This window comes from Ovis canadensis, chromosome 2 (assembly GCF_042477335.2).
Source record: "Ovis canadensis isolate MfBH-ARS-UI-01 breed Bighorn chromosome 2, ARS-UI_OviCan_v2, whole genome shotgun sequence".
NCBI lineage: Eukaryota > Metazoa > Chordata > Mammalia > Artiodactyla > Bovidae > Ovis > Ovis canadensis.
The window spans coordinates 183,692,199-183,710,542 of record NC_091246.1 but is presented as its reverse complement, the minus strand read 5'-3'; the positions used below and the strand labels follow the sequence as shown (position 1 = coordinate 183,710,542).

General features: G+C 44.8%; 2 protein-coding genes and 1 long non-coding RNA gene across 13 annotated transcripts in view; 1 reads left to right on the top strand and 2 right to left on the bottom strand.

Moving 5' to 3' along the window:
• LYPD1 (LY6/PLAUR domain containing 1) overlaps nt 1–4,637 on the bottom strand; it is a 50,758-nt gene extending 46,121 nt beyond the window's left edge. Inside the window, exons 1-3 of one of the 2 annotated variants that reach the window (XM_069577765.1) lie at nt 4,159–4,310; nt 4,002–4,031; nt 2,626–2,763 (exon numbers count right to left, since the gene is read on the bottom strand). In XM_069577765.1, the coding sequence (XP_069433866.1) occupies nt 2,626–2,763; nt 4,002–4,031; nt 4,159–4,228 (238 nt within the window). In that variant the 5' untranslated portion in view covers nt 4,229–4,310. Of the gene's footprint in view, nt 1–2,625; nt 2,764–4,001 lie in introns of both variants that reach the window. The other variant, XM_069577764.1, reaches the window with a different exon arrangement.
• On the top strand, nt 4,409–11,728 carry LOC138434010 (uncharacterized). 2 transcript variants are annotated; one of them, XR_011254596.1, is made up of 5 exons: nt 4,506–4,641; nt 5,201–5,319; nt 8,910–8,987; nt 10,397–10,546; nt 10,829–11,728. It is a non-coding gene; the product is annotated as an uncharacterized lncRNA (long non-coding RNA). The 2 variants fall into 2 exon arrangements; XR_011254597.1 differs by lacking the exon at nt 5,201–5,319 and having other exon boundaries at nt 4,409–4,641.
• The window catches only part of NCKAP5 (NCK associated protein 5), a 1,138,328-nt gene continuing 1,125,835 nt past the window's right edge, over nt 5,852–18,344 (bottom strand). For all 9 annotated transcript variants that reach the window (XM_069577706.1, XM_069577709.1, XM_069577704.1 and 6 more), the window contains one exon: nt 5,852–7,333. In XM_069577706.1, coding sequence (XP_069433807.1) covers nt 7,052–7,333 — 282 coding nt within the window. In that variant the 3' untranslated portion in view covers nt 5,852–7,051. The remainder of the gene's footprint in view (nt 7,334–18,344) is intronic.

The following is an 18,344-nucleotide window of genomic DNA, read 5'->3' as shown; positions in this document are numbered from 1 at the left end:
AGGAAAAATTTGGGAGGTTGTTGTAACAGATGGAATAGAAAGAAGATTGCCAGATCCCCCTCTTATGATTTTTCTAAGAGATAAGTCAATGTAATTTTTTAAAAATGAAAACAACAAAAACCCTTTCAGTTCCAAAGCACTGAAATTCTTGAAACAATATGGATCACTGATTAAGCAGAAACAACTCTGATTTCCACATCTAATAGCATCATTGAACAGGTGGGGAGAAGTTGACCCTGCAGTGAAATGAAACGCCCATGGGTGGTAGCCTGAGAAACAGGAGCCTCATAAGAGGACTCTCAGATTTCAAGTGATATCCCCACATAAGGCACAGAGAAAGAACCTGGTGCATGCAGCATACAACAGAAGTCCGCTGTTGCTGCACTGCTGAGTGTACTAAGCTGTGTTCGCTTAACAGTTTTCAGGTTGGCTCTCTTGCCCTGCCAACAAGGGTAGAGTTAATCACCACTTAAATAGATTGGTCTCTAATACCACAGAATGCAAATGGAAACGCCTTCGACATTTCAGTCCACTCCCTCTCCCGTGCCCACCCCACCTTCAACTTCAAACACAGAAATGTGTGTCTGGCTGGTTTCTACTGCATTCAGGAGACTCGGTGCACAGAGCTTGCATCCTTCCCCTAACCAGTTCCTTCGAGCCCATCAACGGTGTCTGTGTCTCACGCCTCACAATTGAGTCTGCCTTATTTCTCTCGTGTCTGTTACTCTCTAGCCTATGACATGTGGCCAGGGGAACCCGGTGTGAAGATACATAGCGCCCACTTTGAGCTAATAGCAACTTCAGGTCAGGCACTGACTGTGCTCAGTTTCCTGGGGGAGAAGCTAGGCATTATCATGCCAGTGATACCTTTTAAAAAAAAAGAAAAGAAAAAAACAAAACAAAACAAAAATCAGTGCGGGGTAGATGAGAGAGGGAAGCCAGATGAAAAGCTGAACACTTGAAAATTCCATTTTCAAAGTGCATCTTCAAAGTACACCTTGAAAAAGCAAGAAATATCTCTCAGAAAGCCACCTCTTCTGACTGCAATTTGGTTCATAGCTTTTCCTCTCCTCGTGACAATCATATCCCAGGTTATGAAACATGATCCCCAGGTAAGCAATGACCTGGAGGATGACGAGGAAGTTCCATATCCCCATTTCTGTCTGCGTCTAAATTACTGCCAGGAAGAAAGCTACAGATATTTGAGAGTTGCAATAAAGTGTTCAGAGTGATTCTGATGAAAATCACAGCAGTTCCTCTGGTTGAAGGGTAGTCCGTTTTTGCTCAGATTAAATTCTCAGGAATGAAATACAAGCAGACAAGAAACATCTCACCAGAATCAGCCATGTCAATTTTAGCTAAAGACCCATCACTAAGTTTTGTTTGGGTTTTTTAACAGTCTGCATCCAATATAACCGAACAATGCATGTTGCTTTGAGAAGTTATTTTTGAGAGCGATTATGTTTCCGGTTTCCTAGAAGAATGATTCTGGTGGAAAGAATCACACCTAAATGAACAGCCTTGAAATTCACACACTCACACCCCACCTCACAGTACAGTGACCAGTCAGTGCCTTCCCATGTAACTAAGTGGCAAGCCACAAGGTGCAGCCAGACCCTTCTCTAAGAAGAAAACAACATTCCCAAAGTTGTTTTTCCCCAAATGCTGGCTTTAAAACTTGAGCTTTTGCATTAATCTGCTACCGGATTAAAGGACTCACTTAACCCTTCCAGGCCCTTCACCAGGGTCCGTCGGCAGTGCAGTCCAGCCAGCTAAACAGAAGCTGGGCTTGAGTTCACTGAATATTATTCATCTATCATTTCAACATCTTTAAAATGACAAAAATCTATATTCGTCGATTTGACCTTGGAAATGAAACCCTAGTTCACCAATTTCCCCAAAGTTCCAGTTGTACTTTAAGGGGAGATTTTGACTTCTGAAAAGACTCCTGAGAGGGGCCGGGAGCTCCTGCTCAGTGAGAAGACTGCAGGAAATGAGGGAGGTTTGCTGCTAGCAAGACCCACCTCCCCTTCTTTCTCCACCTGGCGGTTGCCCAGGCCCTCTGTCAGCCTGCCAGTAGCTAAGCCTGTGGGACTGGGAACTACATTCCTTTGAAAGATCTTGGCAATTTGTGCCTGGAATTTGATGCATTAGTTCTAAAATTAAATAAAGATCCTGTAGTGTTCTTCAAAGAAATATGGCGTGGCTCTCTGACAAAACACATTTTTCAAACGCTGACCTCTGGGAACTTCAACTAGCTTCATATTTCAGGCTGACACTGCTCACAGGCTACTGTCTAGTTGCCCAAGCAGGGCTGGTTATCCATATATTTTCCAGTCTCCCGATCAGGTTTTAGCAGAGGAAGGTGAGGGGAGTAAATAAAGAGAGGAGAGCCATTCATTTAAATGCACATCCCCCTCCCAGTTCCTTGGGGAGAAGCCCTGGTAATTAACTCTAATGAGATTAAAGTAACTTGGAACTCATCTTCCCAGCACTGTAAAAGTAAATCGGCGATAAACCAGTGTGTGCATAATATCCAAGTCAATCTTTTCCTGTAATGCAATGGCCCCTCACTTCCACCTAGGCGCAGGCTGGAGGGGAGGAGGAGGGCTGCCAGTCTCTTACCTGCGCTTTGCTCCATCACTTCTTTCTGACACATATCTTGAACGTTCACCGTGCAATTCACGATGAACTCGGGGGACGAGCAGTCGTTATTCAGCTGGAATTCTTCACACTGGTAACACTGAATTTGCAACGCAAAGCCTGTGGGACAGACGCAGTCGGGTTCAGACCCAGCCTCACAGAGACCACCCGGGAACCCACCGTTCTCCCACTGGCCCCAGCCGGCGTCGCTTCCGCGCTCGCGCCTGGGGCTCCCAGAAAGGCGACTGCGGCTGAAGCCAGTAGAGGGCGGCGTGGCCGCCGAAGGTCCTGCGGGATAAAGTAGAATTTTGCTCGCGACCCTCAGACCCTCGCTCCAGAAACAAAGACCACACCTGGCCATTCCGCACGGAAGTTGGAAGGAGGAACATGCAGCCGGAGAGCGGAGTAGCTCCAGAGACTTGCGTCAGCTCCAGTCTACGCCGAAGATTTGCCTAATTGTTAATTGGTTACAAATGAGTTAATTGCTATTTTGGCACCAGTTGCGATTGCCTTTGCAGACGCCTTTTCGGTTTTCTTTGATTTTTGGCTTCGGCATTCCAGCGCTGTGGTTCGCAGGCTCCCTACGCTGAAGCTCTGGAGGAAGTGCCGCTGCGCCCCGAGTCCCCCACCTTTCTTCGGGACGGTTCCCCCGAAGCAGCAGGGGTGGCTGTGGCGTGGGAACGGACGTGCGTGCTTGTGTTTGTGTGGGCGTGCATCCCCGGCCGATTTCTGCCCCACTTTCGTGGCTGGTTTAGCTAGGGCTCCGGCTCGGTGTTCCAGCTCTGCAGAGCTGGGTTGGAAGTCGGTCTCGTACTGGAGGGAAGGAGTCAGACGTTTCGCACCTCTCTCCGCTCTAGCCTGACTGCTCTGCTCGCATCTACGAGCTGCCTTCCAGACCCAATTCCCCCGGCTCAACCCCTCCCAGCCCCACAGCGGTCGCGCTCCGAGCGCAGCAACCCAACCCGGGTGTGCCCCGGCCACAGGCTGCCCCGCGTGCGGCTCACCTGTCGGCGGCGCCACTCCCACGGGTTGCTAAAGACGACCGACGACTTGGCAGGTTCGCTGTCTGTCGCCCCAGTTCCCTAGCCGAGATCCCACGCGGCTCGGACCCTCCCTCCTTCCTAGCCTAGCTTCTTTCTACCGCGCAGCCCAACCATCTGCAGCCAGAGTCCCACCAATCCGCCGCTCCCGCCTCTCCTGCAGCGCGGGATTTGGAGACCTTCCCATCTAGCGCCTCCGAACACCCTCGCCGCAGCCAAACTCCCGCTGGGCAAACCCAGAGCAGCACAGGACCGGTGGTGGGCGCGTGGATGGGGTGTGCGCGCCTGGCCGGACAACTGACCGCTTCGTCTTCTTACCTTGAAGCAAGAACAATCCGCAAAAAGTTGCTGCGACGCCGAGGACCCACATCCTCCCGGAGCCGCGGGGCCGGGAGCGAGCAGGCGCATCAGAAGCTGCGACCGCGACGGAGGCTGTCCGGGCCGCAGCGGCTGTGGCTGCCGAGGCTGCTGGGGCCCGCTCTGCTGCCGCCGAGGCGACCGCCGCCGCCGAGAGGAGCCGCAGGTGCCGCCGGCGGCGCCCGCATCCCCCGAGCCGGGGCTCCGGGCTGAGGGGTCGCCGCTCCTCTGACTGGAGCTCCCTGGCAGAGCACGGAGTCTCTGGAGTTGGCGACGGAGAATGAAGGAACTACTGGCGATCCCGAGCACCCAAAAAAGTCTCCTCTCTTCTCCCCACCTCCCACTCCAGGCACCACGTGACGGCTGCCGAGTTGGGGTGGGGGTGGTGAGCGGGGAAGGCTGGGACAGTCTTTTCACGTCCCACCCCCTTCCGCTTGCCCTCTCCTCCCGCCTCCGCGCGTCCCCGGGACTGGGACGCCTAGAGGGGTAGAGAGAGCGTGTAGTTTTCCGAGGCCCGGAGGCTGGAGACCAGGGAACCGCGGGAGGAGGGCGCAGCAGGTGCCGCGGGGATCCGCCGGGCGCAGTCTGCAGGACCTGGGAGGTGAGGTCGGAAGACTGCGTGCCCATGGCCCTCTGCTTGCAAGGGCGCACGCGCCCCCAACCCCTTCCCTGCGCCCCCGGGGCTGGTAGGCTCCTCCGCCGCAGGGTCTCTCCGGCCTGCGGGACTGGGGCTGCGGGGCCGTGAGGGGCGGGGCGCGCTCCAGTGCGTCTGGCAAAGTTGCACACCTGTAGGCCTTTTAGAGTGTCCCACGCAGCCGCGCATTCTCTTCCTTCTAGAAGCCGGGATTGGATTCAATTGCGGCGGGGTGGGCTGGGTGTGGTGGGGTCCGTGACCAGGTCCGCGCGCTCTGCACTCGGTTTATCTGCCGAGCGCACCGCTGAAGGGTGCGGTGACACCGCCCTGGTAGTCTAGCCCAGGAGAGGGCCACCCCAGGGAAACCTAGATGAACTCCCACTAGAAAGCGAATCGGGGTGAAGACGGGAGTTGCTCTACTCCATCCCGTTTCTCGAAAAGACCGGGCAGCTACCCCCAGCTTCCCTCCTAGCCACGGGTAATTAGCATATACACCCGAGTCCTCGCGTGTACCTTGCCTTCCCAGCCCAGGACTCAGTTGCTGGCTGAATCCCGCACCTCGATTCCTCCTTTCTCGACCGAGCGACCCACCTGGAGTACTCGCGGGACTACATTTGCCTTCCTGACCGCCGAGCCCTGCAGCAGGTGGTACCGGAGCCCGCTGGCCAGCCGGGAGCGCCTTGGAGCCCCCGCCCCCAATCCCGCTCGTTCGCCCTCCCAAGCCCCCAGGGAGCATCCACTTCTGTGAAAAGGGCTTCAAAAGCCTTGTCCCTCTTCACCTTGGGCCTCCTCTAGGAGGAAGCTCTCTCAGGCCGAAATGCTGATCATTTGTTTGCCTGTCCTGCCAGCAGAGCGGGTCTGGAAATGCACTTAAAGGGCTTTCTTGTAATTCCTCTGCAGAGATCGTTCCCTATCTGCCTCGGGCCCCCTCTCTCCCTTTGCCCATCTCTTCCTCTCCTTTCTAGCTGGTTAACCCCTCAGGGAGATAAAACTGCTTTGACCATTACTGGCTAGTTTGCAGACTCCAATCTTACTACTGGCTGAAGTACTCTTTCTGGCGCTATAGGGCGTTTGCTTCTTAGTCTGTTTCTTCTGGGAACTGTAGCTAGAGCACGAGTGAGATTCAAACAGCTAATTGGCTCAAAGGGTCCTTGAATAAGGTTAAGCTTTCAGTGGGTGCCATTGTGATATGACGTTTATTTAGCAATGAAACAAAAGAATCTTAAAAAGTTTGAAAGACACACAATTTTAAGACAACAAAATTCAAATGTAACAAATTGCACAAATTAACCGAATAACACTGATCATACAATACTCTTTAAAGAAACAAGTGTGTACTAAAGTATCCATAGATCCTAAAATATTTGTTATGCCTAGTTTACAAGCTCCTGTACAAAAGCAATTATAAATAGTTCACATCTAGAAAAAATACACAGTAACCTTTAAAATAGAATTTATCCTTACATATAAACAGACTTTGTAGAAAAAAAAGGATATTAAAAGTAAGAATTTTTCATAGCACCAATCATCTTATTTTTTACAAAGTGAACATTGCAAATAGGGAACTGCTTTTATTTATAGATTGATCAGATTTTAATCAAAAGAGCAGGAAGATAAAAATCAACAAATAATGTTGAGAATCACAGAGAACCACGAAGTAGAAGGGGGTGTAAGGAAATGATTGGAGGGAAAATAGAACTACATTGTTTCTGATATATATCACTTCTGATCAGTGTCGCACTTGAGTTCCTTTACAGTTTTCGATAGAAGCAGGATAACACTTCTTACTAGAATCTGAATCTGTCAACAACTTGGAATTTGCACTAGAATTAAAGTTTCTATCAAACTGAGGTTATGAGAGGGAGATGACAAGAGCCTTCTGTTTTTCTGGCAGGCCCTGTTTTCATTTTACAGAGTGTACCCACAATCTGAGGACTAGGACAGTGACCTGAACAAAAAGTTGATTTGGAATTTTAAAAAAATATACTATCAACTTCTAAGACTTAGGACATCATTTCAAGAGCATGGCACTGATTCATTTATTGCTGGCATTTTTTTTTTTTTTTTTGCTACAAATATAATTTCTTTTTCAAGAAAATTTACAACTTCTGTACAAGTATTCAAAAAAAAAGTGCAAAATTAAGACTTCTGTATCCTGGGTGTGTTTACTTTTAATCCTTGTGGAACACAACAAATAGAATCTATCTTTATTGCCCTGTCAGGGAAGTAAGCTCAGTGGGCTACTGGCTCTGAGTCTGACAGCAGAGGCTCTGGTACTGCGATCATTTATGTGTTGTCATCTCTACCTGTCCTGCTCCTCCCACCCCTGTTTCTTAAGTGCTCCATTTCCAGCTCACTAAGGGGGGGAAAAAGTCCTTTATACATCATTTGAACCCTGACTTGCACAGGAAGAGAAGCTATCATATAAAGAATCACTCAAAGATTCCAGGTGGTCTATCCCAGGCCTATCAGAACTACTCAAAGAGGCCTCTTCAGTTTTTTCTTTTTCTTCCTTTTGTCCTTCAACCTTGTTCAGAGAGTTCTTCTCCTTTCCTAATAAGATCACAGTATTGCTGTCATATTTATTGAATGACTCCAGGGAAATTTTGCATAATCTATTCTCAGGATCTTCTCTGGTTTCTTCAACTTGTTTCAATTTCTGCAATAAAACGAGGAAAATATTAGAAACATATTTCTTTGCAAAATCAAGTTATTCTAGGCAATATTCAATTATTGTTGGTATAAAGCACAATTTAAAAGGATAGAAGGAACCTACAAGTCTTTTAACAAATCTTCTAGTATAATTTAATGTAATAATAAAACCAATTTTAGGGATAAATCAAGACTTTAATCATTTTACTGAGATAAATAGGTCCCAATTTGCAAATCATTTAAGTGCCACTTAATTTCATTTTAAATGGATCCTTCTGAAATTTGTTCAGGTAAAGTGTCTTCTTTTTCTTAAAGTTTCAAATGCCTTTCTTTTCCTAAATATTATTAGTTGTCCTATTTCTAAATATGGATAGGGATTGAATTTCAGCCAGAAATGACAGTTCTATGTTAAAAAAAATAAAAGGCATACAATCCTTTAAACTGCCACACAATTTAAGTACACGTTAAATCTGTCAGAAGCATCGTCGTGTATTTTTGCTCCCAAGTCTTATGCTATTGGAAAGAGATCTTGGGTCTGAGGGGACAGATTCTTCAAGGCCCAAGGGCTTAAATCATACTAACAGTTCTGTACCCCAGTAACCTCTCCTCCAGGAGGTTCTAGTAAAACCAGTTTAAACAAGGGTACTTATAGGCTGTTACTGGTAGTCTCTGGGACTTCATAAAACAGTGCAGTCATATTTGATAATTATTGTAGGTGAACTCTGTAAATGTGAATATATTCAGTTGCTTAAGTAGTTCCCGAGGTCCAAGGTGACCGGAGGCATAGATACAAAAACTGACAAATGTGGAAGTATTAAAGCCATGACCACATCTCTCCATCTCCTTTTCCTCTTTCAGGCAAAAATTCCATCGAAACACAAGGAGGACACAGGAACAGGCCTTAGAGATAATAACAGTAGCTATCATTTATTAAGTATCCACCATATAAAAGACACTGAAAGTACTTTATCTATAAGCCTTTCCCTCCACCCCCCAACAAACCTGTAAATTATAACTCTTTGCGACCCCATGGACTGTAGCCCACCAGGCTCCTCTCCATGGACTTCTCCAGGCAAGAATACTGGAGCGCGTAGCCATTTCCTCCCCAGGAGGTCTTCCCTGACCCAGGGACCAAACCTGCATCTCCTGCATTGCCTGCAGCTTCTTTACTGTCTGAGCCACCCGGGAAGCCTGCAAGATACACATCTCCACTTTAATGAGGAGGAAAACAAGGCTCAGATTGACAGGGTTACCTGCCCAAGGTGGCTCAGCAAGTGATGGAGAAAAAGATCTGAATTCCTGTCTGGGCAACCTTTCATGCTCTTGTAATATAGGACAAGGTGTCCGGTATGGTTTTTGTTTTTTTCATTCTGCCACCCAAATATGCCAAACCATCTCAACTACTCCTGTCAGAGGCCCTAACAAGGCAGTTCTATTCCCCACCCCTCCCCCAACATAGCTATGATGGATGTCAAAGGTACAATGAGGAAATTGTATTTGGATCTGAGGAAAAGCGAACACAGTCAAAGCCTGTGAATTCTCACATACTAAATATTTAATTTGTGGTTGTTGTTGTTTTATAGTTGCTCAGTTGTGTCTGACTCTTTTGCAACCCCACGGACTATAGCTCACCAGGCTCCTCTGTCCATGGAATTCTCCAGGTAAGAACACTGGAGTGGGTTGCTATTTCTTTCTCCAGGGGCTCTTCCTGACCCAGGGATCAAACCTGTGTCACTTCCATTGGCAGGCAGATTCTTTACCACTGAGCCACCTGGGAAGTCCATTAATATTTAATAGAAAGAGAAAAGAAAAGGACACAGAAGTGGATGGCTCTGGTGTCCCAAGAGCAGGCTCAGACAGCGTTTGTCTCTCTGCTGTGGGAAATGGCGTAATTCAGTGGGAATATTTGAGAATCATCCTTGAAGTGGTGTTTATTTCATTATACTATTAACATACAGGAGCACTATTCACAGAACTAATTTTTGATCTGAAATGGCTACCTTGAGACCAGAGATGGGCTGACGAAGAGATTCCTAGGTGATTACAGAAAAGTGGCCCCATAATTAGGAACAACTTGATGTAGCAGCCCCTTTTCATGCTGTGCCAATTTTAAGCATTCTTTTAAAAACAATTATAAAGTACAATGTGAAAAATACATGGAGGGAGTAGAAAAGCTTTGATTATGCTCCTGCTGCTGCTACTAAGTCGCTTCAGTCGTGTCCGACTCTGTGTGACTCCATAGACTGCAGCCCACCAGGCTCCCCCATCCTTGGGATTTTCCAGGCAAGAACACTGGAGTGGGTTGCCATTTCCTTCTCCAATGAAAGTGTAGTCGCTCAGTCGTGTCCAACTCTTAGCGACCCCTTGGACTGCAGCCTACCAGGCTCTCTGTCCATGTGATTTTCTAGGCAAGAGTACTGGAGTGGGTTGCCATTGCCTTCTCCATTGATCATGCTAAATGTAGGTAAATAGAGGGCATTCAATGTAATTTCCTCCTCACCTGAATATCTTCTCCCTTTTTTCTTTATTCAAGAACCACAATTCTTTTTCTTGCCTATTTCCGGTTATTGTGGATCTCAAATTCATTCAATAAACACTCACTAGAGAAGCTATCATGAGGCAGGTGGAAGGTTTTGGTGCTGAGGATATATAGCTGAATAAAATTGCAGACTTCCCTGGTGGCTCAGACAGTACAGAATCTGCCTGCAATGCAGGAGACTCAGGTTTGAGTCCTGGGTTGAGAAGATCCCCTGGAGAAGGACATAGAAACCCACTCTAGTATTCTTGCCTGAAAATCTCATGGACAGAGGAGCCTGTACAGTCCATGGGGTCGCAAAAGAGTCAGACACAACTTAGTGACTAAGCAACAAGGAAAGGGTTATTTACATGAAAACACTCACTGTTTATGGGACAAAAACAGTGCGTCTTGTTTTCTAAATGTTTCCCACTTGTAGGTTTGGTTCTTTCAATTAATTATGACAAAAGCCTACACTGGCCGAGGAGGCAATGGAAATAAAGGAATGGCCCACTATAAAATCACATGCCTTCTCAGTCTTCCTTCTGTTTTCAGTTTTGATGAGGGATGGGTGCCAAATATTCTGGACTGTAAGAACAGCATCAGTGCAAGAGTGACGGTGAGGACCCACTGGCATTCGACCTTGGTGTGGGGAGCTGAAGGGACTGGGGAGGACTGCGGTCAGCTCACGAGCATGTGCCTCAGGTAAAGGCAGGAGCAGCTGTTCAGATCTAGCTCATCACTGCTGTGCAGAAACATGAGTCCAGATTTGGTCCAGATCTTTGATTTTAAAGTTAAGGCCACAATATTCGCTCGTATTTAAAGTTCTCTAATTTTAATTATTTGCTTAGATTAAGAAAAAAAACAAAACAACAAAACCCCCACTGCATATGTCAAGTAAATAATCTTTGCAGTGTCTGAACTCCTGAGCTAGTGATTTTGTTTTATAGGTAATAGCTGACCCCCTCTTTCTCCTTCTCTCACCAGTTTTCAGCCTAAAAATCTAGCCCAATGCTAATCATCAGTAGATTCTCGATGGAGACTGGAAGATGGATTCAGCTTTCTCTAGCATCAGCAGAATTTCAGCTGTTGGCTTTGGTTTCTCCAGTAGTCCTGCCAGCTAAGAATAAAAACAATGAAGTAGCTTACTTTCCTTCCTTGAATTAGAAGTATACCCAGCCAGCCTCAACATTGTCTTGTCAGATCTCAGGTATGTTAATTCTGAAGTCACAAAACATTTAAATTTAAAACATAAGGAGGGGTTGAGGTCCAACAGGACTGTGCTTAGGATGGATCTGTTGAATGGTAACAAAATAGTGAAACAGAGCAGGACCCTTTGGTCCAAACTCCCCTCCCCAATGTCCTCTACCTGTCTTTTGTCTGTAGAAACATTTTAGCCAAAGGATAAGTTTAATTAAAGAAGTGAGAAAATACAGAAGCAAAGGAAAACAATCAAACAAGACAAAACAATAATAATTTAGTCAGTAAGCAAAGTTAAAGGCCTTTAGTTCTTTCTCAAGGGCTATAGATAATATCCTGAGCCATATGATACAGCCATATCCGAGCTGTCTTATAGATACTGAAACTGCTATTTGGTGGAAGAAAACTGCATGATGACTAGACTCTAGCCACAACATAAATTGGCTTCAAAAAATGGGAACAAACTGACCCTGGAACTGAAGACTGACTATACATAAAACAATCAAGATGATGCTTATAAGACCACCCCATGACCAATTTCAAAATGCCTGTCAGAGTTGCCTGTGTTGATTCTGCATGTAGCCCCCTCCCTCTGCCTATAAATGCTTTAGCAGGAGTCTGCCACAGTCGGCCCCCTCATCCTCTGTAGGCTGCTGGTCTCCAAAATAAAGCAAACTATCCTTTCCACTGGGCTTGCCTCTTTATTGGCTTTAGAGGAGTGAGCAGCTGGACTTCCATGTCGGTAACAATAGTGCACATCCATTGGTAACAAATGTATGTGAAGGTGATTTGAAAACTAATCATGGTAATAACATTATTCCATTAAGTGCCCCTGATCGTGCAGATATTTAAGGCAGGAGGAGAAGGGGATGACAGAGTATGAGACGGTTGGATGGTATCACTGCACGGAATCAACGGACCTGAGTTTGAGCAGGCTCCAGGAGACGGAGGACAGAGGCCAGACGTGCTACAGTCCACGGGTCGCAAATAGTGGGGCACAACTGAGCGACTGAACAACAGCAACACCTGTCAAGCGCCTGCTCTGCACAGACACTTGGCTAAGCACACTGCATGGATTATCTGTTTTCATTTTCCCATCAGTACCATGGCGTAAGGTATTATTGTTCTCTCCGTTTATAAGCAATCAAGGCTAGAGAAAGGAACTTGTTTAAGGTTATGGAGCAATACCTGGTGGGATCTGGATTTGGACCCAGGCAGTCTGCCTGCGGAGTCCAAGCACTTAACCTATCCTGGAAAAGAACTTCACATATACCAGCCCATATTACCTTTAAGGGGAGCATCTGAAATAAGAATCACACAACAACAGTGATAGTATTAATAACAAACCTAGTAAAGATTCCTGATGAAGACTGCGTGGGTTCCACATAACACTCATTTCCTTTGTAGAGTGTGCTTCATAGAAATTACCATAAAATTAATATACTACACTTGCCACCTATAGGTGGCAACAGTTGTACAGTTCACTTTTTGGTGGGGCTTTTCACTGTACTTGGGAACACAAGTTGGGCTAAAAAGGGTGAGAATATATTTTCAAGTTTAAAATAAATAGTTTTGCTTATTCCTAAATATGTTCCTGTCCTTTCTGTAATGACATTATTAACAATAATTCAAGCACAAAGTAGATAGTGTCATAGTCTCCAGAAATCCCTTGGTAATTATGCCTTAACTAATTTGATTCCTTTTAGTCAAATAATCAATCAATCAAATCAATCTCAGTTCAGTTCAGTTCAGTCGCTCAGTCATGTCTGACTCTTGGCGACCCCATGAATCACAGCACGCCAGGCCTCTCTGTCCATCACGAACTCCCGGAGTTCACTCAAACTCACGTCCATCGAGTCAGTGATGCCATCCAGCCATCTCATCCTCTGTCGTCCCCTTTCCTCCTGCCCCCAGTCCCTCCCAGCATCAGAGTTTTTTCCAATGAGTCAACTCTTTGCATGAGGTGGCCAAAGTACTGGAGTTTCACATGTATAATATCATATCAGAATTGAATCGCCAATCGAGGTTCGATGCAGGATACAAGATGCCTGGGGCTGGTGCACTGGGATGACCCAGAGGGATGGTACAGGGAGGGAGGTGGGAGGGGGGTTCAGGATGGGGAACATATGTATACCCAAGGTGGATTCATGTTGATGTATCATAAAACCATACAATATTGTAAAGTAGCCTCCAATTAAAATAAATAAATTTAAAGGTAAAAAAAAAGAAATTGAAGAAATGTATCTTGGAAATTTTTTTATAGACTGTTTAATGTTTGACAAGATATGTAGTTATTTCTCTGGTAAAGTATTAGTAATTTGAAAATGAGATAACAAGAGAGGCTGTTTCTTCCTTAAAGCTTATCTATCTTTAAAGAAAATGAAATGCAACTTTTTTGCTGGACTGTCATTTCTTTTGGAGCATAAAAAATGTTTGCTATAATAACCAATAAATATAAAATATATTAACTGGAATTAATTATGTACAAGTTTATTTAAAAAAAAAAAAACAACAAAGTACTGGAGTTTCAGCTTTAGCATCATTCCTTCCAAAGAAATCCCGGGGCTGATCTCTTTCAGAATGGACTGGTTGGATCTCCTTGCAGTCCAAGGGACTCTAAAGAGTTTTCTCCAACACCACAGTTCAAAAGCATCAATTCTTCGGTGCTCAGCTTTCTTCACAGTCCAACTCTCATATCCATACATGACCACTGGAAAAACCATAGCCTTGACTAGATGGACCTTTGTTGGCAAAGTAATGTCTCTGCTTTTCAATATGCTATCTAGGTTGCTCATAACTTTCCTTCCAAGGAGTAATCGTCTTTTAATTTCATGGCTGCAGTCACCATCTGCAGTGATTTTGGTGCCCCCCAAAATAAAGTCTGACACTGTTTCCACTGTTTCCCCATCTATTTCCCATGAAGTGATGGGACCAGGTGAATAATCATGTGGTCCTCATTCTCAGAGTTTCATAGAAGAGGGGGCTCTTGGAATGCCTTTGAAGTATACTAAGTAAGAAGGCAATGGCAACCAACTCCAGTGCTCTTGCCTGGAAAATCCCATGGACGGAGGAGCCTGGTAGGCTGCAGCCCATGGGGTCACGAAGAGTCGGGCACTTATTGAGCGACTTCACTTTCACTTTTCACTTTCATGAACAGGAGAAGGAAATGGCAACCCACTCCAGTGTTCTTGCCTGGAGAATCCCAGCGACGGCGGAGCCTGGTCGGCTGCCGTCTATGGGGTTGCACAGAGTCGGACACGACTGAAGCGATTTAGCAGCAGCAGCAGCAAGTAAGAAGGAGGGCATTCCAAGAAGTTTCCATTTCCTGTGCCGCTACCTCATCTGTAGATATTCCACAGTCTCTCTTGGGTCTAGTAGCTACCCAGATAGTCTTGTCTCTTGCCTTTTTAGATTCTGTAATGGACAGAATCACTTAAACACAGAAACATAGAGCTATGCCTATCCCAAAGGGTTCAAAGAATTCCATGGACAGAGGGGTCGCAAAGGGTTGAACATGACTGAATGACGAGCACTACCGTGGGCTATAAATAATGAGTAGCTTTTATTTCCAAAGAGCTTTCTCATCTATGATCTCACTTTGCTCTTACATCAGCCTGGAAGGGGAGGGAGGCTGGTGTCAGCTGTATTTTACATGGAGTATTTACGGAAACTGTGGTTCATACAAATTCAAATACAGGTGAAATTAGACCTGCAAACTTGGTTTCCTGATTTTCAAAATGGAAACACATATCATTTCCCCCCACCCCCAATAGTCAACAATAATCATGAAGTAGAGAGTCTGCCTAAAACCAACAACCTGAACATAAGGAAGAATAAAATAGAAGGTGACATGTCCCCTTTTCATAAGGAAAAGATGGGGAGAATATATAAAGTTATGCAGAAAAGTTCAAGTGATAAACCGGAATAAATATATGTATGATGAGATCAGCTTCAGAGAGAGACATTTTATCCATGTACAGTCAGAAACTCAGCCCAGAGCCAAGGAGAAATAAGTAGCAAATTCATGAAATAGCACAATGGATTAGTGTTCTATGATGAAGGCTACTGTTTTATTATTTCGAGAAAGTTTCCGTCTGTTGATTATATATTGAAAATATTGGTTAGTATGTCTACTGTGAAGTGTCAGGAGGAGATTCAGCTCTACTTGTGGAATTCAAACACAGCATCATTCCTCAGCTGGGCACTAATATTTGCCAAGAGGACTAGAGCTTTTAGAACAAACTAAACAGTACCTTTCTCAATAGATTTCTTACTTCTCTATTGCCATAATGATTCACTGACAATCAGTCCAATAAGACATACGGTAAGAGAATAATAGCTACATATATAAGGTGTTTTTACAATGTGTTTTGCTATGTGTCAGGTACTGGGTTGACTGCAGTGCATGAATTATCTCATTTAATTCTTATACTGACCCTATGAGACAGTACTATTTATCCTATTATACAGAGTGAAGTAAGCCAGAAAAAAAAAAAACCCAATACAGTATACTAACGCATATATATGGAATTTAGAAAGATGGTAACAATAACCCTGTATGCGAGACAGCAAAAGAGACACAGATGTATAGAACAGTCTTTTGGACTCTGTGGGAGAGGGAGAGGGTGGGATATTTTGGGAGAATGGCATTGAAACATGTATAATATCATATAAGATACAAATCGCCAGTCCAGGTTTGATGCATGATACAGGATGCTTGGGGCTGGTGCACTGGGATGACCCAGAGGGATGGTGCAGGGAGGGAGGTGGGAGGGGGTTCAGGATGGGGAACACATGTACACCCATGGCAGATTCATGTTGATATATGGGAAAACCAATACAATATTGTAATTAGCCTCTAATTAAAATAAATAAATTTAAATTAAAAAAATAAACACATGGGGAGACAGGAGTAGAGAGGTTGAAATATTTAGCCACATACACATGGTTAATAAAAACAGGGAGTCAGGATTCAGGCAGGAAAAGCCTGACCACAGATCTTGGGTGGGTTCTATGTGGAACTTGGGTTACCACACAAGGCTGGGTATTTGGAAACCAGTGTTCATATCCTGGCATTGTACTAACTAGCTGTGTGGCCCCGTTGAACCTTAGTTTTTTAAAAAAATTTTTAAAGGATCTTTCCATTCTATAAAACTCCAAGACTCTAAAGTATTCTTAATTGTGCAGCTTCTATGCATCCATTATTGGAATTTCAGGTGATACAATAATTCTCTTCCCCACCTTTAGCTCTGAATGAACTGAAGAAAGAGACAAAAGAAAAAAAAAAGGCTGATGGAAGGCAAAAATACCAGCTTTATTATTGAGAAAGCCTCTGAGAAGAATGAGGTTTTATCTTTAGAGAAGTGAGTTTCTTAGCAGTGGCCCTAGAAGTAGACGGCCTTAGTAACTGGTAGCCCTGGGCTGGGGGCAAGTGACTTCTTCTAAAACCTACAGCATGAAGGGAACAGATTAGAACGTATGCTTCTAACAGCCAGCATGACTTGAGAGGAAGGATGCAGAGAGCAGGAGACGGACTCAAGCTTTCCCTGTTCCCTTCCTAAACTTGCTATTTTTTTTAAAATTGAAGTATAGTTAATTTACAATATGGCATTAGTTTCAAGTGTATGGCGAAGTGACATATATATATATAATATAATATAATATCTCTATTCTTTTTCAGATTCTTTTCTCATATAGGTTATTATTGAGTAGAGTTCCCCAGGCTATATATCCTGGTTGTTTATCTATTTTATGAGGAGGGCATGGCAACTCACTTCAGTATTCTTGCCTGAAGAATCCCATGGACAGAGGAGCCTGGCAGGCTACAGTCCATAGGTTTGCAAAGAGTCAGACACAACTGAAGAGACTTGGCAAAAAAAAGCAAAAATATTTTGTATATAGAAGTGTGCATCTGTTACTTTGTTATTTAAACAAGCTATTCCTCCTTCTCCTGAGGAGAAGTGAATGAACAGAGGTTAGAGACATTAGAAATGTCATCCTGGAGAACTCCTTCTACATGGAAAGAAACACGTCCCCAGAATTGGGAAGAAGTGTCACGGCCATGGCCCCACCATCACCCCACATTTCCCATTATGTGTGATGATGCAGGTTTTAACTAAAGAATCACATGTGCGCTGGGGCCAAGAAGATGAAAAATTTGGAGACTGCAGAGAGTTAGTTTGGGCAGAGAGCATTTTCCATGGGTGAAGCAGTAGGAGGGAGTTGATTTAGCAGATGTGATAAACAGGTGATGGATCAAACAGAGGAGATGGGCTGGCTAATCCTGAGCTTCGAGTTGAAGTGGAAGGTGTGATTTCCTCTATCCCTTTCCTGATGAGCAAATCTTGGGCACTAGGAAGATGATTATGTGTTACAATCCTGTGGGAATGGGGAGGAGGTATTTTAATACTGGGTCGCTTAGTTGAAGATTTGTGCACATTCAAAGTCTCTGTTAAGTGATGTTTGCTGGGGGCAGGCCAACCTCAAGGGAAACCTTCCAGCTCAAGTCATTTTTCTCAGAGGCACAGTTAATCTCTTCTTTAATACCACCTCTTACTGTATTCCTGGTGGAGCTGCTTTCTGAATGAGAGGTAAAAATAGACAGTGACCTTTGGTGAACACGGAAGACCCTCCAGACTCTTCTTGAGAGTTGCGGCGTTGACCCGGTTAACCTGGTCAAACTCCAACTTGGATAATTACTTTCTCTTGGAGTTCAGTTCCCTCTGTTACCTCAACTGGACACATTACTCTTCGCTTGCCCTTTTGAAAAATTAATGTGCCGGATCAGTATTCGAGAACCATTCTCTCCACCCACCCAACACCAGGAGATATGATTCAGCACTTGGGGGCACTCTGTTTCCTTACTGGGGTCATGAAGAGTCTTCAGTATCCCCAGGGCAAACTGGTTTTATTAAGTGAAAGAGTAATTTTCAGCTGAGATGTGCTTTTATGAGTACAGTATTAACTGTATCACTGTTTTTTTTATCATGATCAATGACTTCCAGTGACCTCTGTTAGAACCCCTGAACTCAGAGAGGAAAAATGAGCTTACTTTTTTGGGGAAAAAAGAAAAAAGCAAGCAGAGAGAAGTGCAATAGTAAGCTTTAGGGTTGTTAGAAAATAATATATCTTGTGGAAAAGAAAAGAACTCAGCTTGGAGATGAACAGTGGCTGCCAAGGACTTTCAGAGACCAGACCAAAAGGATGGTAGGAAAGTGAAGTTATTTCATCAAAGAGATGGGAAATGTTCCCATACATGGAAAATGGGGAAGAAAAGGTCCCTCAGCGGGGAGAGAAAAAAAGG